Source organism: Rhodnius prolixus, unplaced genomic scaffold, assembly GCF_049639745.1.
Source record: "Rhodnius prolixus isolate KJV_2025 unplaced genomic scaffold, Rpr scaffold_3, whole genome shotgun sequence".
In the NCBI taxonomy this organism is placed as follows: Eukaryota; Metazoa; Arthropoda; class Insecta; order Hemiptera; family Reduviidae; genus Rhodnius; species Rhodnius prolixus.
The window spans coordinates 37,198,057-37,225,940 of NW_027411603.1; the positions used below are offsets into that span (position 1 = coordinate 37,198,057).

Below are 27,884 nucleotides of genomic sequence, written 5' to 3' on the forward strand. Positions count from 1 at the left end.
TTCCACACCTTCATTCTTTTTGCAGAAATACTTTGCAGTCTCCTAGTTAAGAAAGCAGGATTGAAGGTAGTACTTTAACTAATCAGTACCCATAATAGCTGCCTCTCGTTCTTGGCGACGCGCACTTTCTATCTAACCCTCGTAGAACACAATTTAATCCAGTTCTTCATAAACCATCCCTCCTTACAATATTTTTTTAGTAAATTTAAAATTAAATTTTTAATAAAGTACCATTCATAAACACACAGGCTCCTGCTGCTGTATAACCTTAATGAACAGTAGAGTTTATTAAATAAAAAAAACAAACAAACAATGAAACCAGTATTGTGGAGATTATTACTACCCTAAAAATAACGTATTAGTAAATAAAACAACGCCATAGTATCTGGTAATTTTATTAAATCACAGACATATTTACACGTACATATAATTTATTTATTTTTCTTAAACAAAACCTTCTAGTGATATACATAATTGCACTTACATATATATGTACAATGGTAATTGTTTCTTATTGATTAATGACTAGAATCTAGCCTTTGATGAACACTTTTCATTCTCTAATGCGATTAATTGTTTAATAGTTAGTTAGAATAATATCGTTGGACCTCATTCAGTCTCATTAATATGTTGGAAATCTTTAAATTTATTTTGGTCTTGATGGCTCTTATTATGGCACATTAGTTCTTCTCTTAATGTAACAAAACAAAATCTTATATTTTAAAAATTACAATAAATTAAATTTCTCTGAAGAAATGTTGACTGGTTAACAGCTGGTTAAGTGGCTCTCGTCTTTATATGGTAAAATTATCTAAGCTGATGGCTTTGTACTATGATAAATTGTTTTTCTTGATTGCCTTGATTTCAAATATCAACCCAACGGTCAAACAAATAACCATAATTAGAAACATTTAATGAAATCTAATTATAAATAATTTTGTTTGTCTGAGGGGGGGCCACATTTTGTTTACAAATTCTGTTTTCTTATACTGTATCAACAAAAATAATTTGTATTAAATATAAAACTAGCGAACTACATTTTATTTAAATATTGCTATGGAATGATCTGTCTAGAGTTATCAATCTCATTACTGTGGTAGAAAAAAGGTCATGGTTTTAAGAACATTTTCTAATGTGTTGGGAAATTTCTCGGAGGATTTTCTTCTTTCTGTAATCCTCACGACTGAATCAAATTCTGTTTGCAATTTCAATAAACGAGGAATCTTAAATATTATCAGGTAACAATATGAGGTAAAAACCGAATAATTAATTACCTGTGGAAAGGCAGGAGTATTTATGGTTAAATTCAAATATGGCAAAAATTGACCCGGTCGCATTATTTTCACTTACCGGTAAGAAAATCAAAATTAAATGTACCCTCTATCATAAAAGTCCATCACTAAATCATGTAACCGTTCAAAATATTTAGCACTGAGTGAATCTGCAGTACTTTCTAAAAATTCTCCAGATTTTAAATTTTCTGCGTTGACATTATCTAAATTAACAATTTTTTCTTCTGCAGTAACCGCTGGTAATAACAAAAACCCCATTAATAGTCCATAGAGAGCGTATTCTTCAATTTCATCATTAATTTGTTTTAATGATATCAGTGGTGCGTTTGGTGCTAAACGTGTGATTGTTTCACATAATGTCTGATGGTATGCTTCAACTAATTCATCATGATAATTAGTGGCTACTTCTGGTTCTGTACTGGTTGCCAAGAAAAGTAGAATGTCAGTTGATGGTGATGCATATCGTGCTACCTGTAGATCTACGAACATCACTTCTTCTGGTGAATCATCTTTATACCTGGACATTTCAAGTTTATCAATTTAGATATGGTAATTAAAAATGTTATGCAATCAGAACTATCCTAAATACTGGACATTATCCTTTAAAAACACCAACGCCTTCCAGCAAACTGCTGAGCACAATTATAATGTAATGACATTCATAAAGAAACGCTACTCATTAATAATTTATTCCGAATTTTGCTAACACTAAAGCGCTCTCATAGGCGTGAAGCGTTATTTATCGTTTAAAGCAGATAAAGAAATAATATAGTAGCAAGAGAAATACTTTTAAGGAAGGAAAACCGGTAAAGTTACTCTAGAGTGAAAAAGTTCAGGAATTCTGCACTTAACCAGTTAACACTTGCAGAAGTATTTTTACATTTCCAATGTACTAGTATTGTTAAAAAATCAATTTAGAATTTAAGGGAAGGGCGAAAATTTATCGTAGTATACCATATTTACAAAGTCAGCTCTAATAATTGTGAACAATGCATGGAGAAGTGCAATGATTATTGCATATCATTTTTTGAACGGTTTCTGTCACACTTCAGAAAACATTATTGTTTGTTTCAGATACTTTGAGTAAAAACTTGAATTTAGTAAAATTATTTTTCATTAAACTATTTTAAAAAGTGAATTGACATTTAAATTAAAGTAAAACAAACTCATAGATGAATATTATTTTCTTTCGATTAATAAAATTTATAGTTTCAAGGAAACTCCAGTCACGGATTCTGATTCTTTGACAACTGATGACTCAGGGAATTAAGACATCTCGATCTTTATTACAATTACCTTGAGATCTATACACACTTCCAACGAAACAATCAATAAAAAAGAGGTTATTTAGTAATAGATAGATATATAGATTAATTCTACTTTTAATATATTGAACTTCTATACACCTCTAAAATAAATACTTTATTTAAATACCTAAAAAGCATATTGTTTATCCAGAAATCTCCATGGCAGATAACTGACAATGGTTCTTTGGGTACCACTAATGCAAACATCCTGGAAAATGCGCTTCCTTTCAGTAACCTCAGTTTATGAATAACTTCTTCAATGGCAAGACCTCCAACACTTCTATAAGCTTCTAATGACATCAATGCCATTTTTAATGAATTCTCAATTGAAGCACCAAATACTGGTGCTGCTTCTGGTACAAATACTAATTCTTGTATGTGCGACTTAACCTTGTCGAAGGAGTCTTTATCAATATGTTTCATAGCTAGCGAGGTCCCATGAAATCTGCCCAGTGCCTGTACACACAAATATAAAATATAATTAAAATAATGAGTTGATCGAAAATAGGAAAGCTCTACTAAGTTTTATTTCATTTCTATGAATGAAAATATATTTGATGGTTTATTATTGTTTATATTTTAAATCGTATAAGGGGCATCTTAAAGTGCATAGTGCCTCTAATGGTCTTAAACCAAGATTTCCATGCAAGCCATCAAGTAAGAGTGTGCAGGATCCACCTTTCACGCCATATTAGACATCAATAATTTATTTAAAATATTTTCTGTGTCTGCAGAACTTGGAGATGATAAACAATATTTAAAGATGACTTATAGAAAAGTAATCTTTTATTAATGCTTATTTGAAGTTGATTTCATTCAGTAACGCTTTCACAACTTCAATATTTTGTGATGAAATTATATAATTCAGAAAAAGCAATGAAATTATTGGTTTGTAAATAAATATTGTAAACACTTGAGAGCCGTTAGAGAAGACACTTTAAATTGAAAAGGAGGTAAAACATATAAATTTTTATTATAAACAGGAAATGAATGTATTTAGTTCGTTAACAAACAAATAAGCGTGACATTTCTCGCACAAATTCTTAAGCAATCTGGAAACTAAGATGTGGTAATAATGGTGAGCGATATGTCCCGATCTGTGAGAATCTTCGCTCACGACACACCAACTGTCAATTCATCAGTGACAATATATCCACCTGGAGTTCTAGCTACCTACGTTTAAATCCGCCATGTTTACTTCTACTCTTTACGATTAACTTTAAACAGTTCAGCCTTACACACTTAATCTAGACTCTGATCAATTTCCTTGTTCTGACTTTGGAAATGAGAGTTACTGAATGCAAATTCAATATTCAGGTCTTCTGAGCAATAACATGTAGAAATTGAAGGTAGTAGGTAGCACCTATTATTGATTCAAAAATCTGGCAGGAACCTGACTTTCTAAAATTATCATTTTTTAAAAACTTAAATGTTACTTCGCTACAATATTCGTCCAATAAAATAATAAATAAAATTACCTTTGTGTTAAAAGAAAACAGATTTAGTCAATAGCCAGGTAAATAATTTTTAACAAAAGTGTATAATCTCTATCTGACTGGGTTGTTCATAAATAGTTCATGAAACTGAAATTAAATTGTTCAAGCTAAAAATTATAAAAGTATAAATCGTTGCAAGAGATTTATACTTTTGCTCATCATTATTTGATTCCCTCAAATTTAATGACACATGGATGATGGTAAATACTGTCCAATTGAGTGAAACAACACTTTAGATTGTAGCCTAACTCCACACTTCCCTATAAAACTATAAATGTTCCGGAAAAAAAATCTTTCAAATAAAAGATATATTAAAATGGGCATTGAGTATAGAAGTTTAAATAATATTAGGTGTTCACCAGAAATTAGTACGCTCAGTCACGCCATTTCCCAAAAACTAGAACTTTAACAACACAGCCCTCGTTGATATTTTACATGAGTTAGGACCATTCAATTAATTGGCTTTTTCAAAATATAATTCCCCCTCTTTAAAACTGTCCTTGAATTGTCCCTGAAAAATGTATGAAATCAACAGTAGAACTTTAGAAGAAATATGAAACAATTCATTTACAAAATTTCGTTGGTTAAGATGTAAGAGTTTTACAAAGAGGGATTTATCGTCAATAATAGTACAAATTAATTAAGAGATAATAATAATTAATCAATCTATATTGAAAAATTAAAAATTAAAATAAATAAAATATTAGGTACAAAGATTACCCACAACCCAGTGACCCACTAAATAATCGTAATTTTGAATGTGTTTTCATTAAACTAGACCAGATAATAATCTTATTTACAGCCGAGTTTATTACTTCTTTTTTTCTTTTAATAACTAACAAACTGTGTTTTTTATTATTAGCTTTATAATTTTTTTTTCATTTTGTACATAGATTACTCTTTAGCTGGGTAATAATAGATTTGTTTATAAAAGCAATTTGTTTTCTACTTGGTGATGATTGGAGCCACATTCAATTTTCTTTAATCCTGACTTGATGATCTATGGATTACTTCTTTTTAGAGCTGAAACGGTAATATTGGGATTGTGCTGCAGTTTAGAAAATTATATTTCTGCAAATTTTAATTTTTTGGAGGACAGATAACTAGACAACAAAAAGTTACTGGTTTTAAATGTTTTGAACACTTTAGTGCTTGCAACGACCACCACAATCTAATTTAAATTCTCTTTTTTATTCAAATTAAATTTAATCAATCTTGTAATGTTTATAATTTTACCTGTACGGTAGCGAAACATGTTCAAACAAACTGAAGAAAAGGCAAAGTTGTTTGCCAATATAGCTGGCTATAATTTTAGTATAACACTTTTCTTTTTTTTTCGGATTAGCTATGCGGTTAGTGCATTGGATTTTCAAGCGGCGATCCCGGGTTCGAATTCAGCTGCTGGCCCTTAGCTTCTTACAGCTGTCCAGTTATGGACAGTGTTGTTTGTAATGAAATAACACTGTCCGGAAGCGGGCACTGCCAATAAACCTCAGTCAATAACCGTTTTAAATCATTTTTAAACAACTTTGCCAAGGTAGATATTTCCCAGAATTCCTCTCTTCAATCCACACTGCAATCCCTTCCAAGTTTCTCCTTTCTTTATGTTGTCCAACCATGCCTTCCTTGAGTGCATTTTCTTTTACTTATTCCCGTATTTTTGGTTTTATTTGCTACCCTACGCTAGAAGGCCATCTCCCGTCATCAATTATCAGTGACTAACATTGAAGGCTTCTCAAATCAATGAGGTCCAGATTTATTTCTTCAAGTAGAACTTTTCCATTTAAACAACTTCTTTCCTCCAAAGCTCTAATCACCGCACGCAAACTATGCTTCAACTTTTTCTGAAATCTCGGACATACGCATAAAGATGCTTCTTATTCAAATTAATAAATTTATCAAAGGGTGCAGAAAGTTTAAATATTACGATCTGATGAATTTTAGGAAATTGGGGGAACTGCATCTTATACTAGTATTTTTTTTTTTTTTTTTAAATTCTTTGTCGATATTTCCTGCACATAATCCCTTCTTTTTGGTCTTGAATATTCTTGATAATCATTTTGATTTCAGAAATTATAATGATTAAAAGAATTTGTATAAAATGTTACGTTAAAAATTAATCTTATATTTATTATCTGCTATTTTTTTCCCTAGCGCTTTGCAGTTGAGTTTAAAGTTTATAACGATGAAGCTTTGTATATAAATTACAGCTTCTTACATTTTCTCTTTCGCTCTCGGCCCTCTCTCCCCCTTAACTCCCCTCTATTCTTTTAACCAACTACGTGAAGTCGCTAGTTTACAGCTTGACTACTATTGAAGAAATCGTGCCGGAATTATTTTATGTTGAAGCTTTAGAAGTCTGATTTCACAAACTATAATAATTAGATGGCATGTATTTATTATGTACATATGCACATGTAAGTGTATATAAAGTCGGAGAAAGACCAATTCAAAGTCGTGTTCTCACGTCTCTTTTCGCCACATTTTAGAACTTCACAGTTGTGTAATGTGTACATCCCAAAACAAGTACCGTAAGCTAGTTAAGTGAGATGAAGTGTTGCCCGCGCTTAAAGTATTAACTAATATTGCACGCACTTTACACTGAATAAATAACTTCTTTTTAACATTTCCAAATAAATAATGCATGGACTTAATTTACACAACCATTAAATTTCTTAGGTAGCCATAACTATGTAAATATACTTTATAACGAAATAATTCTTAATCTTTTATTTATTCGCTGTATTGTGTATTAAATAACAGGCACTACTAGGTATTATCACAAACTATCAAAGCTTGGCCAACAACTATTACTGCTTACTATCTCCATCTTAAATTATACTATTTTGTAGAGTTCATTCTCTTTCTAGTTTTTATAAAAAAAAAAATTACTCAATATTTTTCCTTATTAAATCTTATTCCGAAATTAGAAGTGATAGATTCCTTAAACTGGCAATTTATTCAAAAACAAAACGTGGCTTTGGGTTGCCTAATCCAAAATCCAATTCATTTGATATAATATCCAAACATTTTGATGTATTTGGCATTGAACGTTCCTCTTTAGTTTTGTTTTTGACTAATTTACAGTTTTTATTACTTAGTAGCTGTTATATCTACTCACATTGATTTGCTTTTGAAGGCAGAGAATAAAATCTGTTTTCAAGTCCCTTAGCTGCCTCTGGACATGGCGGCAACAACATGTTCAAGTCAAAATTCGTGTTAGAAAGTTGTGATTAACAGTTTCTGGCGATTTCTATCGATGTCGTCTTAGACTCAATGAGTTATGTGTAGCATAATTTGTAAAACAAAAAATGTATTGGCAGTTTTAAGTACTTAAAGAAACTGATGATGTTCTCTTTAATCATTCCAGTTCCAAGAGCCAACCACCATCTTTACTTTTTTTCATTTAACCCAAGATCCATTACAATTTTTGTATCCACTATTTTCCTGTCACTTTGAAGCCAACCAACCTTCTATTTCTACTAAGATCCATTTAAATGTACTCGCATCCATTATTATCGAATTTGCACTATGTCATCCGACACGAAGTTCTAGTAAATGAGCCATCTTCCTAAATGCATTTTTACTTTTTCAGTTTTTGCAATTTAATGATAATACTTTCAACTACCACTAATAATTAGTAACATAACCTATTGATATTAGTCCTTATTGATATTGATATTAACTCCTTTCAGCAATTTGAATTTCAGGTTTCATCAATGTTTTTCACTAACCTGTCCAAGTTGTACATCTACTGTTAGTCCATTTGGTGCCATCATCTGCTCAACCTGGTGATCCTTCTGTAATCGTATTCCCTCCAGTTTTCCTCTTCTAATTCGACCTTCCATTTTGCTTTCTTTGCTAACTTTTCCTGACCCATCTTTTTTCACATGTCCAAACCATACTGAGAGCTTGATTTGTGTGGACTCCATGTTGTTCTCAACACTCCCGCGCCTCGAACACCCTCCCGCTTTTTTCAGAGAAATTTTATTTTAGAAGAACTACAGGCGGCGGTGGTCTTCTCCTTCTTTCAAGCGGACATCTCTCTACAGTTATTTCAGTGAAGGGAGTTAGGATAAGAGAAAGAGCGTGCAGATTTTTTATTTTGAGTTTACACTAGAATTCTCTTTTGGAGTCTCCCGAGTCCGGATAACTAGTTTTACAAATTGTTATGTATGTGATCAGCATAAAAATGGAAAATCGTAGGCAGTTGAAACTTTGTATTTCAAATAGTTGCCAAAAGGATACAATAATGGAACACAGCTTTTGTACAATCTCAACCTATCGAATGTGAGATGAGAATGAATTGCAAAGAAAAGATTAGTGGGTAAAAGTCGTTACTTTCCGTACGTTGACAGAAAAAAAATAGTTTATCTTAACAATTTTTTTTCTAATAATCTCTTTACAAAAATGGCTATAACCATTCTTTTCCTCATTTCTGAATCCTGGATGAGATTTCAAAACAACATTTTATCGGACGAACCAACTATTACGTCAGTGTGATTGTGTGAATGTATCAATTGCGAAAGTGAAAGATTATTTTATTTATTAAAAACAAACAATAAGAGAGATAATAATAATAATAAAAAATAACTGGTTATATTTATCCGGACATAGTAAACAAACTAAAATAATAATGTCCATTCAAGATCACTGAATGGTCATTCACCCAGATCCTTACTGTTTCCATTGTTGTTTAACTCAGATCTCAAGACCATATTTATCAGGATCTATAGCTTCCATCATAACAGAAAATATTGATTTATTTATTTGATGTACTACTTTCAATTTCTGTATTGTTTATTTTATATTCAACATGGCTGGAATCGCTACAGTTAAGGTCATCAGCGTACCCAAAGATGTCTGAACTCTAGCAAATCTATTTATTTTTTGTTTTTTAATGTAAAAAATAAACATCTGTTTAAGTTGATCTGAAGATGGCCGAACATGAGCGAAAATCTGCTCTTTGAGAATATTTTATCGACACTGTAAAAATGTAGCGTAATTAACTATATTTCAATCTTTTTGTAAAAAATTATTGATACATCCTTTCATAGTTTTTAACAAATCTCAATTATCCAGAATATTAACTATGTTATTACAAAAGCAACTAATCTGTCTGTCTATCTGTCTCTTTTAAGAGAATAGCTACATTTCGTTTCTAAAAAATTAAATATTTACTTATTGAGGAAACTGTACAATGATATTTGAATAAATAATTTATTCATTTTAATCGGACTTCCATTTGTATTATTAAAATTCAAATGAAGTTAAAAATTAATTAACTCAATTTTAACCGTTCAGTTAGTATTTGAATTATTTTAACAATACTAACGATATAAAACACTTACTAGACTATTATTTTAGCAATTATAATGGGCAAATTTACGCATTATAATCAGTAAAATAAATTAATAGCGATTTAGTTGTCCAAAATATGACTTCGAGGTCGAGATTTAAGTAATATTAAGTACTCTACACTTACTTATTCTTATATTGTTTTGTCAGAAAAGTCTGTGGTTATTAAACATACGAGCCTTCACAAAAATACCTTCGTATTTTCGTACCTTCACAAAAATGGTCTGTTCACTTACCAATCAAACTTACTCCTGGAAATACGTAATCATTCTATTTTATTTTTCTACTTTATAATTCGGCTAATTATCAGCTACCCTTTATATACACAAACAATAGAGAAAACAAACACATAGTTTGCAAATAGATTAAAATAATATAAAAAAATAAAAGTAAAATCATTGTCTAGTTGTTGAACGATTCAGTCCGCAACAATTCGATACCAGAAGAATCTGGTACCTTCAAAAGAAGAATCTTCAAAAATCATAAATTCTCCTCCTCCATACTTGTCTTGTTTTTACCCCTTAAACAGTAGAGCAAGAAGTTGATTAAGGGGTAAAGTTCGATAAAGCAGAAGCTCAAAATTCAAATCTTCTTTAATTCTTTAACTGAGGACTTAGACTTGACTCGTGCGACTTTCTGGGAAGAAGTAGAATCCATTGTTTTTGTTAGCGGATATCGGTGGAGTTATATTTTTTGATATTTTAAGATATTTTTTTGATATAAATACTAATAATTCATTTATTGAAACGGAGATTACTCAGGATTAGTCAGTCTCACAGATTTTAGATCAGTTGCTAGGGTGCATTGATGTGGATTAGTTTGCAAGGATTTAGTTTTTTTGATTCTGGTATACGACATGGGCCATATTTTGCACGTTTTGATTTTTTATGAGCTGACATAAGCATGAATTAAGTTATAATTTTGGTTTTTCAGATACTAGTGCAGTATCTGAATATATATTTCTCATAACTTACTTAACTTTATTTCTCATAAATATTCAATAAATAGCTATTTAACCGCATCCTGGTGGACAGACTTTCAGTTGTAGTTCGTAAACGAGCGTATAAGATATATGTTATTGATTTCTGAATGAGTAGCTTCTCTATCATTATTTACATCAGTTAGGCACAACCTTTTGATACCTGAGGATCGGAATTTTATTTACGAAGAACTCCACATCGTAGCAAGATATAATTTGTGTTTAAACTTAATTGTAATTAAATTAGTCCATCATTTAACCAACTTAAAATTCACATAAAATAATTCCAAATATTCAACTAATTCTCATTAATTAGATTACCTCTAACGCTAATTTCGAATGTTGTAGATCTAAACCTTTTAGTCGATCAGCCATACGATATCCGAGTGGTTGCAAATCTTGTAAAACTATTAGTTGGTTAGTTGCATGCAGACATGTTGGAAATGGCAACTCAGATTTGGAAAATTCTTTTAAAGTTGGTAATATAGTTTCGTAAGCGGCAGTTTCATTTCTGAACGCTGGATCACACCTAAACACATTAAACAAAATATTTAATTAATGTCAAGCGATAAATTAGCAATAATAGAGATGGAGAGAATCTGCTAGGGATTCTACCTATCTTAGAAGGTAGAAGAAGTCAATGATGAGGACGCTATATTTCGCTAATAAGCGTTGAGCGGTTAGAAGCGTAGCCCAAAACTAAAATGTATTAGGGTAGCCAATTCGATTTCCTGTTCTGATCTTGGATTTTATTCAATTAAATACAAATAAATTATAATATGTTAGCTACTCGCCTCCGTCCGCCACAGCTGATAAGAAGTTGAGCGTAAAACCTGCCTGAATTAAATAATATTTGATTTAAATTTAATAACATCCTCAACAATAATAATAAAACTTTAGAAATATAGTGGAGTCCGTAATAATGGTGAGAAATAAGGAAAATATGCGTGCTATAAATGGATAAAATAAACGATAATAAATAATGTATTCTATATATTTATTTGTAAGTAATAAAAGTATATTGATTGTAATAAAATGCTAATCGCTAAACTAATAAAATAGTGTTATTGCGATAATAAATCTTTTATAAGAATGAGATCAGCCTTATCTTCCTCTAAAAACTCAGTACTGCGTCCAGAACTCTTGAAAAGAGTTACTTACTTGAAGAACCAACAGTCTCTTCAAAATTCGAAATCCTACAACTTATATTTTACGCTCTACGTTATCAAAAATGTACAATGTAAAGACTCTATGACCATTGCCATGAAAAATTGTAATCCAGATAAAATATAAAATATTTTTAGTAATATTTTCAAAATAACTATCAGTTTTGTACGTTCATGTGCGAGTTAATACAATTTTGTGGAAACGAAAAGTGTGGTAACTACATTATTTACGATACTGCATAACAATTTAGTACACCAAATAATTATGTTCAACATTGAATACTAAAATTTACAGTAAAGTATGTTTGCTAGTCGCCTCTGTCCACGACTCCTAATTGGTAGTTGGATGTTAAGCCCCGCCTGAAAAAATAGGCTAATAAAAATATTGTGTACTAAACAATTCTTATGAATACTGATTAGAATTTCAGATAAGAAAGAAAATTACGTTCAAATTAATCTCATTCGAGAGGTACAATACTTATCGCGATTTTTAGAGCATTCGAGAGGTATTTATCGCGATTTTTAGAGAGCGAGCTTAGTGAATTAGTGAAATAGCTTAATTATTGGGCTTGTGATAACGTTCTCCATTTAATCGCCCTAATATACGCCTAGAAGAAGTCCTTTAAAATCTACAATATATTATATAAAGAGCTTTTGCAATGGTTGCAGAGAACAATATACCTCAAATTTGATTCAAAGAAAACTTCAATTACGCTAAAAATAGTTACTGCTTGTACTCATTGTACGCACAACTTCATCATTAGCATCAAAGCACATATAATCAGACAATTATTCTGCAACTTTAACCCAGCAGACTTTAGTGGGAAAAGTCAATACTCAAGCAGAGAAAACTAAAAATGAGGAAGCAAATAGAGCTGCAAAAGCTTTTTGACTTTGCAGAGTTCTAAACAATTCTGGAAGGCACAGGATCATCGACGAAGAAGTCCTTACCCCTTACAAGCCAAGATGTTAAATAGTAAAATCGAGCCACAAAAATGTCGCAAATTCTGAGTTGATTGTAAGGATTGGAAAAGTAAGGAACTAATATTCCTCTCTTTAAAATAAAAAAACTCTGCCGTTTCCTTATTCATGTGATAGCACACTTTTCTTGGCACCATTTGCTATCCGGAGACATTAATACACAAATTAAAAAATGGGGGAATTTGGAGGTCGTTTGCCAAATTTTGGAAAATGTTGTTTGAAATTTAATGGACGTTTATTTCTATAATTTAAGTCGCGACGGAGTCAAATGAACTCCAGAAAAACAATATTATAATCATGTTTTAAATATTGTACATGGTGAATATATAACTAGCATATAAAGTAATCCATTTGTTTTATTTATTTATGTGTATTTTAAATGAGAATATTTTTTATTGTCAATACTTTTGAATAATTATATTTATTCCAAAGTTTATTTCATATGAGGATGAATTTATGGAGTTTTGCTTTCAATTGTATTAGATCAGCTGTAATTAATCCGTTAAAATGAAAGATTGTTGTACTCGCGGAGATCCTGGATTAGGAAACAGCTTCATGTCTTCAGGAGCTTCTTACAGCTCACTGTCGCAAGAAGGATAGAATTCAACTAAAGGTGTTACCAACAGAATCTAGACCACTTGTTCCTTCTGAGAGAATGTCGAGTATAAAATTTCTTTTTTGAACTCATAATAAACAAGGACACCGAAGGCACACAGAATATACGCACTTCCATCTGGCTTTCGTCCTTCTTATTCCACTCATTCTGCACTCTTGAAAATTACCCATGACTTGCAGACGGCTATTGACGACCAAAAACTTACCATCCTTATACTCCTACACTTCTCCAAAGCCTTTGATACCGTTGACCATCATATCCTGCTATCTAAACTACAATCCCTCTCTTTTTCCAATAGCACCCTCCGTTGGTTCCAATCCTTCCTGTCTAATCGTTCCCAATTCGTTGTCACTCCCGATAGTAATCCTTCTTCACTTCTTCCTTTGTCACGCGGTGTACCTCAAGGTTCTTCCCTATCTCCCACCCTCTTCTCAATTTACATCAATGACCTTCCTCTTTCCATCTCTCATTCCCAGTATCACCTCTATGCTGATGATTTTCAGATTTACATATCCTTTTCCCCGTCGGATTTGTTTGAAGCTGTATTTAAACTTCAAGAAGACCTCAATAACATCTCAGCATGGGCCACGAACAATAAGCTTACCCTGAATGTAGAAAAGACCAAAGCTATTGTTATTGGCTCCAACCCACTCCTTAAATCATTGGCTCCTCTTCCTAATCTTTTCCTTTACAATACCCCAATAAAATATTGTCCCTCTGTGAAAAACCTTGGTATCACTTTCGATCAAAACCTATCCTGGAAAAACCATGTTTCCCAAATCTCTCGCCGTTCCATCCATATCCTTAAGCAGTTTAATAGTTCCCGTCACCTTTTTCCAATTAAGACCCGGCAACTCCTAGTTTCCTCTCTTATATTCCCCCATTTCGACTATGGTTGTTTAGTGTATGGCGGTCTATCTGGTGATATTGAAGCTAAGCTTAAGCGCCTCATGAACTGCTTCATAAGATTTATTTTCAGCATTTCCAGAGACTCTCGCATTTCGCACTGCTACGATGAGTTGAAGTGGCTTTTTCCTGTCTATCGCCGCCAATATTTTTTGGCTTCTTTCCTTTTTCAAGTCATCCAGTCTCAAAGGCCTTCCTATATTTTTCAACTCCTTAAGTTTAAATCCTCCATCCATTCCCGTAACACTAGATCTCGCTCATCTGATCTTTATATTCCCTCTCACCGTACCTCATCCTTTGACAAGTCCTTCCTCATACGTGCTACCTCTCTATGGAACTCCTTGCCTTCATCTGTCCGCCATGCTCCTACCCTATCCATCTTTAAATCCCGTCTATTCAGTTATCTCCTTTCTATTCAGCTTCCTCCGAAATTCTAATTGTTTTAATTTATTTCCTTAATTTCTGCTGTTTTATTATTTTATTTTTACTTTCATTTTCACTTTTGTAAATATTTATTTATTTATTTAATTTCTCTATAATCACAGGCCAAACTATTAAGGCCTCTATTTGTACCTGTATTTATTCTTAGGGGACAATTGTCCCAGGATAATAAATTTCTTTTCTATTCTATTCTATTCCACTTATAGTGCAAAAGAAATCCAAGACTTACGTTGGAGAAGGTTCTATTCGTGGCCTCAGATCTTTATTGATCTGAGGGCATCTGCCTAATACGATAATGTCACGTTTTCGATAATCGGTACCTTGGAAAATTGTAATTAAGTCACTTTCAAAATCAATTTTGAAAATCTAACGCGTATGAAATACTATCTTCTTTTAGGAGCTCTTCCATTAAGGACTTATTAAAAAAGAAATTATTTTACTTATAAAACAGATTCAGTACTTAACATATTACTATAACATACTAACATGAAACACAATAACAATTAAAGTAATTGCTGTATGCTATTATAAAATTCGAAAATATTATTCGTGATATTGAATATTAAATTTACTTTGTTTTGTATTACAAATTAAGATGTATGGAATATACATTTTTCTGAAATAAATAAAATAATAAATACTCTGTGATTAGAAGCTAAACTTAAATAAATTACTTAAAATAAGAATAAATTAAACTTAAATTAGGCAACTCGACAGACGTTAAAAGCCATTCATTGTCTTTTACGCTTTTTTTTTTAGTATAAATCTGTATGTGTATTTACTAAAATAATCCTTTATTTATTTATTCATTCATTCATCATTCATTCAACTTAACAGTTTAAAAGAAGACAAAAATTGATCACAAACCTGAAAGCTTGTCTCCTCACCATGCTTGCCGGCTGACGTTTCATCAAGATGAACTTTCTGAAGGATCTTCCTGCAACACACACAAACGTTTTTATGATAATTAATACAAATATTTTATTTATTTAAATTCTATTTAATAATTTTAACAAAATTTACGTACAAATAAAATATATTTATTTAGAAGAAGGGTTTCTTCATCGTACTAAAATAAATTCATTTATCTGAACCAATTTTTGGATATAAAAGTTATCAGTGAATGCGTTGTTAAGTGATTTTGTTTTTATTTCATTGGCTCACTCTAATCTTATCGGGGCCTCCATAAAAAAAAAAATAACAAAACGCACTTATATCACAAGTGAGCCCATTGTATCTCAATAGAAAACATATAATTCAAGTCCTGTACCATTCAAGAACACCACCTAGGCAGGAAACAAACAGAGACTTAGACACGCGCCAAACCTTAATTAGGAATCGTTAGCGAGTATTCTCGATGGAGTTTTGCCCTCCTGGCCACACTTCTTACTCAGTGGTTCCGCAGCTGGCCACCCACCCAATCTATGCCTTGGGCAAGCCCTTCCATCAATGATCTTGGAGAGTGTTTCTTCACTTCTCCAGCAGTGGATACGCTTCTATGTGAGCTATCTTTCAACAGCTCTTCAAGCATATTCTCTACTGGAGAAGTATGGCAGTGATAAGGCACTCAAAGATCTGGGCTTCTAACATAGCCGCACGCTGTACTGGTTTGCCAAAGCCGCCAGTTCTCTGCAGCGTTCGTTGACGATTTTCTGTCTGACACAGTGTGCGCTCACAAAGCAGACTGATTGTCTCACAGAAGATGGCTTGTTTGTGGTGCCTTTCAAAAATTTAAATGGCGAAGTTTGCAAACCATAAAGACTGAGGCAAAGATTTGAAGAAAAATAGCCATATGGCAATTGCACCCTTCAACCCGACATTAACGCACGTTCTGAAGTTATCTGTGTGGGGCACGATATCGCTTTTGCTTTGACGTAGATTCCCCTAAGTATTTCGACTCAATTTTTTATGTAAGAATGTAGCAGATATTCTGTTGATACCAAACAATCTAGTGCCATTGATCTCAACTGCGCAATTTTTAATTTACATTTTTTTTTAAAAAAGAAATTAATGCAAGAAGAAAGAAGTACCCTCAAGGTTAGTGTTTCGCCATATTAAACAGAATATCTAATAATAGCCAACTATATGGACATATAAAAGATTCTCAAAAACTATTTAGTTTCTTGATTCTTGACAAATCTCCCAAACGACAAGTATTTAAATGTTTTTGCTTTCAAACTCAATAGGGAAGTCAGAAATCATCGTTTGGTCTCAATGTGCTGGTAAACACTGAAAATCATTATTAATCATTCACGACTACCTCCTTCACTTTTTTAGTCATCGCAAATGATTTAAGGCGCATCAACTTTTGAGGCTATTGGCGCCCGAAGATTTTTTCAGGGCGCTGCCGGCCTTCGGACAGCGAGTTGTTAGAAGCTGTTAGGAAAAGAAAAATCTAAAGGCCAGCAGCTGGATTCGAACCCGCGATCTCCGCGTGGGAATCCAACACCCAAACCGCATATCTAATCCCTTTCCTACATTTACCTAGACGTCCCAAAAACTACTAAACGCCCAAAATCGTTTAATAACTAAAAATTAGGCAGACTCTAACTATTATATAAACTGCCTGTAATGTAAAACACTCATTAAGAAAAGCAAATTACAAAATGTGTCACAGAAAACGTTAGCCGTTGCATACTGATCATAGCTATGCATAAAGCGACCTTGGCCTTGAGTTGTTATTGAGCAAAGAAGCTTGTTTTTTATTCCCACTAGTAGCTGGCTAGAAACTTACTATATAAAATTATCGCATTTTATTTTTATTTTTGCGCAAGATAAAAGTAAATTTGTATAATTGAATTTTATTGTAAATAAGTTCTTACAATTTGCGGGTAGCAGAAAATGAAACGCCAATACGATATGGCAAGGTCGACCTACCCAAGCAATAATGATGGCTCTAAAAATTCAAGTTCGTACAAGATTAAAAACTTCCTTCTTTACAGAAAGTTCTGGGGTTCAACGTGCCAGCTATCTACCAAACGGTTTGTAAGAGGAAGCGATAGAATCCGCCAGAGCGTAGATAGGAGTGACAAAAAACCTTATTTCAATTAGGCTGAATATATGTAATTATTCAATTATTTATGAATGAAGCTTTGGGAATTCTAATATTGTGGAAGATGGAATAACTGATAGATAAATCTCACGTCATGCAGAAATATTTTAAAAATATTATACAGAAATATTATAAAAAGAAAACAGAATAATCTATTCATATTTGTAATTTTTGTTTGGGTTAACTCAAAATAAATGGACAAGTTGAGACCTTTTGAGTTCTACTCTTTAAAGAAAGCGGAAAAGATTTACAAAAACTTTACCACTCCTCTAAAACTCAACCAATCCTGAAGATAATTTTACTCACAAGTTATCAATCAAAAATCAACAAACAATTTTTTGAATAAAGAATAATCACAATTTATTTGTTTATTAGGTACCAAAAATTATTAAAACAATCCCCCAACAAAATAAGATAAAAAATTAATTAAACTCTGGGTACAATAATCAAGATTTATCAATTAGTCTGGCGTTTACTTTAATTGTTGATTTTAATTTGCCTTGAAATAAAAAAATAAAATTAAAAAAAAAAAACGAAAATATATAATGATTTAGGTCATTAATTGGAACAACCCAATCTTTTTTTTGCGCAAATCTGGTAAGGCTTGTTTACAAAATGAAATTTTACTGACTTTAATTAATTTTTATTTAGTTAAAATGTTAAGATGGAATTTTACCTTCAACTTGAGAACAGAAAAGAATTATTTCACTTACAAGTTAGAGATAAAGTATTATATGCAATTTCAAAATTAAAAAATTTAAAAAGTTTTGTTTTTGGCGCTTCGACAATAATGGCCATTAGCGCCCCTCGGATTTTTTAACTGCACGAACAGGATCCTCACAAGCTGGGATGGTTCTATCATGATCTACCTATCACAATATTATAAGCATTCGGTACAATATATTGTCTAGGTATCTATTACAACACAATATCTAGCAAGGTATGGAATATTTTGGGTTATTTTTATTCCTTTATCCCTATTCGTTGATATTAGCGATCGGCGTTTGTAGAAGTGAAAACTGAAACGTTTAACTTGATATAAACTTTATTTATTTTATCAATGAAATAGCACTCTAAAGGTTAAGTCCGCACTATAGCCCTCAAAACCCTTCCGAAAGTTTTAACTAACCAATTAATGCTAACTTTTCATATAACCCGTTCTGTAGCGTTTAATTTCGGTTGATAAGTTTTCTAAACATTGGCTTCACTCTTTGGTGTTGTAGGCGATATTTTAAACTTCGGTCTCCCCCTTGAGGCTTCACATAATTTAGTGAAGAAAGAAAGTGCAAATATTGATGGCACTCAAATTAGGTCAAGTTAATTAAGAGAAGTTAATTATTAAGGGATTCCAGGGTGAACTTTAATTGAATTTAGTATACCTTTCCGCCATTTCTTTCTGGAGCTGGCTTTTATTCCTTCGCATTTTTTATTAAGATTGGTAGAAATTGCGGAATTAATCTATCAATCACAATCCATTAAAAAAAAAAGATTTCTACTTTTAGAATTGTTTTTTTTTCATCGTAAATACTTAAACAAATAATTCAAAACTATTTAAAGATGGAACTATTTTTAGTCAGATAGACTTGAAAGAATATTTCTAATATTTCAAAAAATAATTAAAAAATTCTTTGTTATTAAACTTAAAATAACTATTATGTAATGCTTTGAAGATAAAATAAAGAAAGAAGTGTATTAAATATTGAATTAATAATTTCTTCTGTAAAAATGAACTTGTAAATGAATTGGATCAAAGTTAACCAGAGTTGTTACATTCAAATAACGTTTGAAGTTTTAAAAAACAATAAAATATAATAATAAAGCAGAATCCTCATCTTTCTTTGTTAGTTAAAAGAAAACTGACATAGAGAACACGGTACGGAGCGTCAAGTCTGAGGAATCTGTTCTGAGTAGACTTAATCATCTTGAAGTTACATCGAATCCAGCTCCTATACGCGTGACAAGTGAGACTGGCTAAGCAGTGGGAATTATCAGAATATCATGGAATCCAAAAGTTGGGGAATAATCTCTAGAATTATTTTTATCAGCGAAAACGTTTTTAATTCCACCCTACTAATTATAAAATAATGGTAAAAGAAAGATGGCTTTGTTGCCGCTATAAATTATTTCAAAAGTAAAGTGTTCGCAATTACAAGTGTGCCTAAGACTGAGACTTGTGGTTGTTTTGTAAGTGTCAAATGGAATTCTAACGATTTCCGTTTAATTAATTTTTACCCACTTAGATGACCCATTTCTACCCGTATCTACCCATTTCAGAGCGTTTTGCCTGGTATTAATTGCGTAATTAATTCCACCAATTGCTATTAATATTAATCGTTTAAAATACAAGTTAGTAAATGCAAACTGTTTTTAGTTATAAGTGTGATACGTAATAAATGAAATCAAATGGTAATGAGTAATTTGTTTAAAGATACTTAAAGTCATGGTTTTGATCCATTTTGTCTCAAATTAAGTCATAAAATAAAAGTTAGAATTGAGATAATGTTAGTTAAGTCCGTCGTGGATAATCAAGAGATTACTAACTGCTCCAATTCTAGAACCTGTTCAGAAATGTTTACAGTTACGGACTTGTATTCACTAATAATTCAGTAGATGACTTGTTTTAGAGCCATTTTATTTAGTTTCTAGATAGTAAAGTGGATAGTCCTTCTCTTTCTAGTTTTACCTTTAACTTATCGCAGACAGCGCATGTCTAAAGCCTGAAACTGGCTTCTAGAGAGCGTTTGAGAGATTCCAGGATTGGAACTTCTGTGTTTTTTTAAAGTTCATCGAACAAAAATGTAGAATTTGATTAGAATAGCATAATAGTTGATTTAGGCAAGCGAATTTCTCAGAATATACCTTCTAGTTTTCTTATCTCTCAACGTTCCATTGCTTTTTACTTTATGATCTTATCAGCCACCTGGCATTAGGATGCTCAACGCGGTTGTACAGAATTAATCGCTGTTTAAAAGCTAGATTTCTAATAGAAGGAATACTCGTGTGCAGATTGGAAACATAGAACGAGGAAGGCCAGCCTAGTGTTTGCTTCAGGCTGTCCTAGCAGAGGTTGGAGGTGTGAAGAAACATTGAGGCTACTTTCTACTGATATGGGTAATAAATTGAAAGTAATTTAAATGGTACTTAATAAATTGAAAACAATTTAAAATGGTACTTAATAAATTGAAATCAATTTAAAATGGTACTTTAAAGCAAAGTATGGTGCTTTATTAAAGAAAATGAGTAACCCAATCTACTTCAGAAACTCTACTTAAGTTTTAGTTTACAACTAAACTATTTACTCCCACTTTTCTTTTTTAAAAATAGTAAATTATATGAGACTGCTTACTTGCTTTAGTCCTTCCAGTTACTGTCACCCTGGTCACCGAAGACATATAGTTGTCTCCAACATTACACCCGGGGGCAGCTTCCACCCTCATTACTTCTATCTCTGGATCACCTTCGGACTTCCTTAATAGAGTTTCCAAGAAAACTTGATCCCTTTCTAAACATGTTATTAACGGTTCCTCCAACATTTCTATAAAAAATAATAATATACTCAATTAACTATTAAATAAATTCTGATTAAGGCGAGTTCTATGAAAAATAAATTAACAATAATTATTATTACTTGGTGACAGACAAACAACAAAATTATTCAATAAACAGAACAGAATTTATCAAACTTTCGTGATCCATATTAAAGTAGCAACTATCATAGTTTCAAAAAGAACCAAAAAAAAGTCGTGTGAGTGACCGCTCTAGATTTGTAGAAAAGAGATTCCACTAAAATTGATTGAAGGATGCCACTACATGATTTGATAGTTTGCCTCTAAAATTGATATAGGCAGATAATCTCTCTACATGATTGATTGTTTGCCTCTAATAAAACTGATATAGATAGATTATCTGTATATGATTTGATAGATTATGTGTTGTAAAGTGGGTCAAATTTCGCCGCTGATGACTATCCACTGATAGAATTATAAATTAGTATAAAAACAGTGGACTGGAAGCCCAGGCGAATAAGGCAAATAAAAAAATATTTCAATTTAAACTGAAATTCATGTTCAAACAACATAAAATTAATTAAAAGATAGCAGATGAAGTAACATAATATGAAGCACATTAAGACTTACTTATTTGTTCATTGTATAAAGTTGAAACAGATGCATACTAGATCAGAGTGTAATATTTCATTACTGTTCCTTACTACAAGGTGCACATACCTTTAAAACGAAATTATCACGTACACATTTTATTATAAACAGCTAGTCAGAAATTGTAACACTGGTATCCAGCAAGGATACCGAAAAAACAAATAAGAATAATTAAATTTAACGTAACTTTTTATTAACACAAATTGTTCTCAACACCAAGAAACCTAAATGCCATTTAATTAAAATAAAGTTCTTACATCAAATCATAGCTACTTTAAAATTTGTTATTAAAAATAGGAGAAGGAAAAAACTTTAAGATTAGATAAAATCTTACCCAACACTATCCTCGTTCATGAATTTTGAAGTTCTATCACATTAATTCATTTTCTTTTTTAAATATTATTATTAAACTCATTATAAGTGATAATTATTAATAAATTATCCTATTTGATAAACTACCAGAACAGTTAAAATTAACAGTATGACACAGCATTACAAATCACAGATCATTGAAAGGTTCTCACCTTTTATAATTGATCCATTTGCCACAATTACTCTCTTCATAAATTTGTTTTATTGCATTTTTTTTAAATTTAATTATAGGCAATAAAATTAATTAGAAGATAACTGTTGTTTGTTTTTTCATTGTATGTTTTATGATTAGGTTCATTTTTAAAAGATCAACTTTAGCAAGAATTTGGGTCGATTTAAAACAATTTATAATCTAATTTTATTTAATTATTTTTAACCTAAGCTTCTACTATTTTTTAAATACTGTAAAAAAAAATTATATATTTATAAAGAGTGTTCAATTTTAGAAATTTAGTTTGCAAAATGTTTGAAGTTATCATATTATTTTTTGTTGTAACTGAATGTTAATGTAATATACCTCAATATCACCACACCAAACTTGATGAAGTTCATTTATTAAATCATGGGTTTCCAATTAAAAGAATTCCGTAACTGTTGCGCAATTTTTTGACTAAATTTTAATTTGAAATTGAGAAAATACTAAAATACAGTGTAATAATACATTTCACATTTCATTTAACAGGTAAAGCTGTGAGTGCAACGAAAAAAGTGGTATTTTTCAATTGTTTAGGTATAATTTGCAGAAGTTAATTGAAAATAAATGTTCAGAAAAATACAATTCAAAGTAAAAATTAAAACAAAAAATCGGCAATGAGTTTTTGATATCGCTAGACAAGATCGAAATAGATCTCCTGCAGTTAGACTATTCTAAAGAAATTTGTATCAATATTTAGGCGGTCTAATACTCTCCGTTGGTTCATAGTGGCCATTGAGGGTTATCAACGATGTCGACTAGAAATGAATCAGTATACGACAGAAGAAAATATGAAGCGGTTCTCTGGCTGATATCGTAATTGAAGTGGGTTCACTATTGATCGTGAATAATTGACCAGTAACCTGAAAGGTACGATGGCTATCATGTTCCCTTGTTTGGTTAAGTTCACTTGCTTTGACGTACCTCTTAATTATGTTTAGGATCCGCCAACAAAACCAACTCCTTGTGCTGTGATGAAACCAACGTTGTATAATTATTATTCGTAGCATGCTAAGCAACCTTACCATGGACTAGGGGAAACTAGCATCTTTTTCCTACGCCCAAGTTTAGTCCTTTATTGCGGTGAACCTATCAAGGTGTCACAAGTAGGTTGCAGGGAGTAGTATTTCGAATTAGTTCTCTAGCCTGGGATGCTTGCTACCTAAATTCAGGCAGATATGGAGGTCCATTTGGGAGGTCAACGGGCATCCTTCATCCAGGGAGATTACACAACCCCTAGAATGACCATTCAAAAAGACATCCTTCCACCTGCGGTCACTAGAGAGCTTGTGGGCTGAAGAGACCTTCAATTACGGCAAGCGTCTTACGGCTGAAGAGACCTTCAATTATGGCAAGCGTCTTACAAGTTAACCGCACAAGCAACTGCTTATAAAAAGACAAATTGCACATCTTTTAAGACATCCCGCCGGTATAGGTGTCAGTGTTGACCCGAATTTTAATCTTTGCGGGAACAATTTTTCTTTTAATTGATATTATCCTACAGATTATGTGTTAAAGCTCTAATTACAAATCCAAAAACACTAATAACAAGCTACTATTCACAATAACAGCTCTTAATTCCAACAATTAGTACGAATTTATACTTGTTTGTTAATCTAGCAGGATTACATTTGGTAATTTACAATGTTTTATAACTACTTAAGTTCTGGTTCTAATTAAAGTTTTGCTTAATAGGTTGTTTACAACTCTAGTATCGTATTTACATGATGAAAATAAAGAATTGGATAACAACTCTTGGAAAACCAATTAATTTTAAAAGGTGTCAATCAGTATCTATAATTTTGCTTCTATTTTCGTTAGATTTTGTTACTTGAATTTTCTTAGCGAAGAAAATATTGCTCTCCATGACAGGAAAATTAATTTTTTGGTTGCTTCATACTTGTTAAGTGAGATGTAACTTTTTACGCTCATCTCAAGCCTGGAAAATGTAAAAAGATACATAGCTTGCAGACGGGGACCCATATGGTATATTGAAGAAGTGGTGGTTTACATGAGAACGTTCCCTTTACTTTGTGCCATAAATTTTGATTAGGGAAATTTGGAAACACATTGAGGAGAGAAGAGAGAAACAGAGATAAAATGCTGCCTTAAGTAAACACCTGATTGCTTTTTTGAACTGATAAAAAAATAAAAAACTTTTAATTAGAAATTAAGGTGGCATTGCTTATAACTTTTTGATGTTATTTTATTAGTTATCACCGAATTCCAAATTATTTCGAATAGGATTACAGCGAACTGTACTGAATGTTAAATGTTTTCAATTTTATCAAAAGCTTTTTCGCATTAAAATATTCCGGGTACAACAGCCAATCAAACTAAGTGCAGCTCCGTAGAAAAAGTTAATTATTTTTGGGTCTTATTACATTAAATACCAACTTCCTTTTTCAAGTTTAAACTTTAAGTTCAAGGTTACTATTTACAAGCATATCATGCAATCAATTGCCAGTTTATATTGTATATTTCATTAATACGATTGCGTTTTCGACTTCGTTTATATTTCGTGCGAGCAATCAGGGTACTTATTGATAAACTTCAGCTAAAAAACCTAGTCATCGATGGTTTCTGCATTTTTTTCCTTGAAAAAATGATTCACCAATTTCCTTTAAATTTTCTATTCACAGATATTCGTCTTTAATACCTCTTTCATTTGAAAAAAATGCCCTCAGAAAATACTAGAGCTAGGCTGAATGTAAGCTACAAAATAAAGTGTGGTTTCTGGGTCCATACAGATTCAACATCTGCATAAATTACTTGTTTAACTTGCTTGAGAAAACCTCCAAAAAATAAAAATAAAAAAAAATTGGTTATTCGAAAGTTAAGAGTTGGTTTAACAAGGTTGGTTAACAAGCCATTAGTGGCTTGCTATGGGCTATTCAAAGGCTTCTTCTTTTTAGTAAATATAAGCTTTTTTTACTAAATTGTACGACAAAAAAAATGTTTACAAACTTAAAAGTTGTTCGGAAAAATCGTGTATTTTTTCCTGCGAGCTTGTTATAAAAGTTTGAATGAACGGCAATACGGCCTTAACATTTGCTTAGAAGCTGTTAACGGCTGAATTGGCTAAGTATTTCATTCTCTTTCATGCAAATTCGAATAGAATCTTGAACTTTCAAGGCTATGTTCATGATGCAAGTCTTTTCTTTAGATAAAATAATAAATAGTTTATTCAAGTAAGCATTGGTTACAAAAAAAGAAAAGAAAAAAAAAGACAAATCGTCTCGGTAAAAGAATATTACTCTGTTTTATACATTTTATTAAAATAAAAAGATTTGTGAAAAAGGTTATCACATTTCGTTATTAAGTTAGCTTAACACATTTTGTGTCACATGGAGAGTAGAATTTATATTGTATTATTCAGAATAAAATCTGGTACGAATCAACTCTGACATCGTTTATTGCATTCCACGCATTACCGAAGGCATGGAAATTCTTATAAGTTATAACTTTTATTAAATTCTTAACTTTTCTATCCAAACAGCTGACTTTTAGTCAATTGTTCTTCTATTTGGGTAAATTCATCCCCAAAACTCAGCTAAAAATTTATATTCTTTCCAAAAGAAATTTCGGTTGTAAGATAACGCTCTCAATAAACTGTGACCACCATAACAATACAGAAAATGATGAAAAACCATCGTGGCAGCTGACCAATCAAACTGTTCAGGATATTGGTAATGATTGATGAGGGATGCGGTCATAATTTGAACGATTAGTAAAAAAAATTTGTTACGTTTATAGTTTTGTTCTTCACAGTATTCACCCAACAAAAGTGGCCTATTTTTCTTTTTTTTTCATAGAAATGTTGAGAAAATTAAATTGTGTACAACTATACAGAAAAGTTCTGGACAAGGCAGAGCACTAAGAAACATTTTCCAATGGGTAAAACCCGTTAAACAAAACAATAAAGAAAAAACAACATTTTTAATTGTTCCGGCATTGATAGCATCCACAACACATTTTTTTGAAAATGGTAAAAGTGCCGCTTTTATTGGAAATACTATTTATTTTTGGATTTTTTCTGAGGTATTTTTAGTTTTTTAGCTGACTGTGTGACGTAGTGACAGTATTCAATGTGAAATGCCATTTCGTTATCTTCTATTATTCCACCTTCTAGTTAACATCAAGGACAATTTAAAGGAAGAAAATGTACAAAAAATCAATTAAACATACATAACTTATAAATTCAAACTAGTATTTGAGGAATCACAAAAGGGCATTTGCATTATCCTCGCAAAATGTTTTATTTTAGCTTTAAGGGAAGTATATTGATCAATTCAAGGATCGGATACTGAGAATCAGCAAAAAGATTTGAAGTTGAACATAAATGAAGTAAAAAGGTAAGTTCTTGCACATTATGTGAGAGTAAAGATGCTCAAAATTCGAAAATCCAATTAGTATCAGGCACAGAACGAAATCACCATGGCAAATTCACAGCTGATTTAGAAAACAAAATACAAGGTGCGATTTTTTGTAGATTTCACAGAATCTTAAGCATTACTCTATTCCAGAGTCCGAATCGGTCTACCACCCGGCACAGGTGATTTACCAAACAGAAAAAACAAAAAAATCATTTCAGAATACGGAAATAGCAGATTTTAGAGCGATGTTCCTTGTTGGAGAAGAATGTATCTTCTTTAAAGGCGTTGAGAGGAAATGGTATGTGGATATCAGGGAATGGTTAGAAGTCGCCCATTCTGGTGTTTCCTTGGAAAAAGAACTGGATTTAAATTAGTATCCAACCAGTATCTTGCTTCAGAATATCTCTAAGTGTATGTTGATCCCTTACTGCTGGTTACCACCATTTCTTGAGAGTAGGACTCAACAGATCAATTTTGGTACACCTACATTTTGGTAATATGTAGTAGAATTTCATGAAAACAAAAAATAATTGTACGTATTTAAAAAGAAAATGTCTCTAAATTATAGACAATTCATGTTCTATGTTATCAACAACTGAAAACATTGAGATGTCCAGGATGGAGTGGAATTTAGCGTTTACCGCGGGTGGAAAAAGATTGCTGAACATGCTGTTAACTATTGTGTTTTGCTGAATTTACTGCAAAAGGATAACTGAAAGAATGTTTCTGAAGGTAACCTTTATAGTGTTTTGCAGTTTTCTTAATTTGATTTGTTTACATTCATGAAAAGGGATTCCAAAAGGGATCGAATAAATTCAAGAGAAAACTGATTTTACGAGGTTTCTTAATAATTCATGATTTGATTCCATCAATTGTATTTATTACAATTACAGGCATTCCAATTTGAAGTAAGGTTATTTGAACAGTAAGTTTAAGTGAATGAAGAAAGTTTAGAGAATGTTTACATTGAAGAAGTAAGTTTGTAGTAATAACAGTAAAGTGTTATAAAAAGGAAATAAAAACATATCACTTACTTGGGACTGTTTTGACGGCCAAGTTGATGTGCGTCCAGTGGAGGATTGGCACGGAATCGTAGCGTACGAAGTGAAGTCGAATCTAATTATCAGCCCTGACCTATATACCATTGTGGTAGGGAGCGCTACGCTACTGTCTCCGTATCCCCACCTCTATC

The 27,884-nt window shown here is 31.8% G+C and overlaps 1 protein-coding gene across 4 annotated transcripts; it reads right to left on the reverse strand.

The window, feature by feature from the left end:
- Window positions 1-379: 379 nt before the first annotated feature.
- LOC141452446 (uncharacterized) lies at window positions 380-27,884 on the reverse strand. 4 transcript variants are annotated; one of them, XM_074124603.1, is made up of 7 exons: window positions 27,727-27,869; window positions 21,731-21,820; window positions 20,941-21,129; window positions 15,410-15,479; window positions 10,754-10,961; window positions 2,727-3,055; window positions 380-1,809 (listed from the first exon to the last, which is right to left on the reverse strand). In XM_074124603.1, exons 3-7 carry the CDS (start codon window positions 21,125-21,127, stop codon window positions 1,368-1,370), a joined length of 1,236 nt encoding a protein of 411 aa, XP_073980704.1. In that variant the 5' UTR covers window positions 21,128-21,129; window positions 21,731-21,820; window positions 27,727-27,869; the 3' UTR covers window positions 380-1,367. The 4 variants fall into 4 exon arrangements, with proteins under 4 accessions (XP_073980704.1, XP_073980705.1, XP_073980703.1 ...); XM_074124604.1 differs by lacking the exon at window positions 27,727-27,869 and adding an exon at window positions 22,086-22,264; XM_074124602.1 differs by lacking the exon at window positions 21,731-21,820 and having other exon boundaries at window positions 27,727-27,884.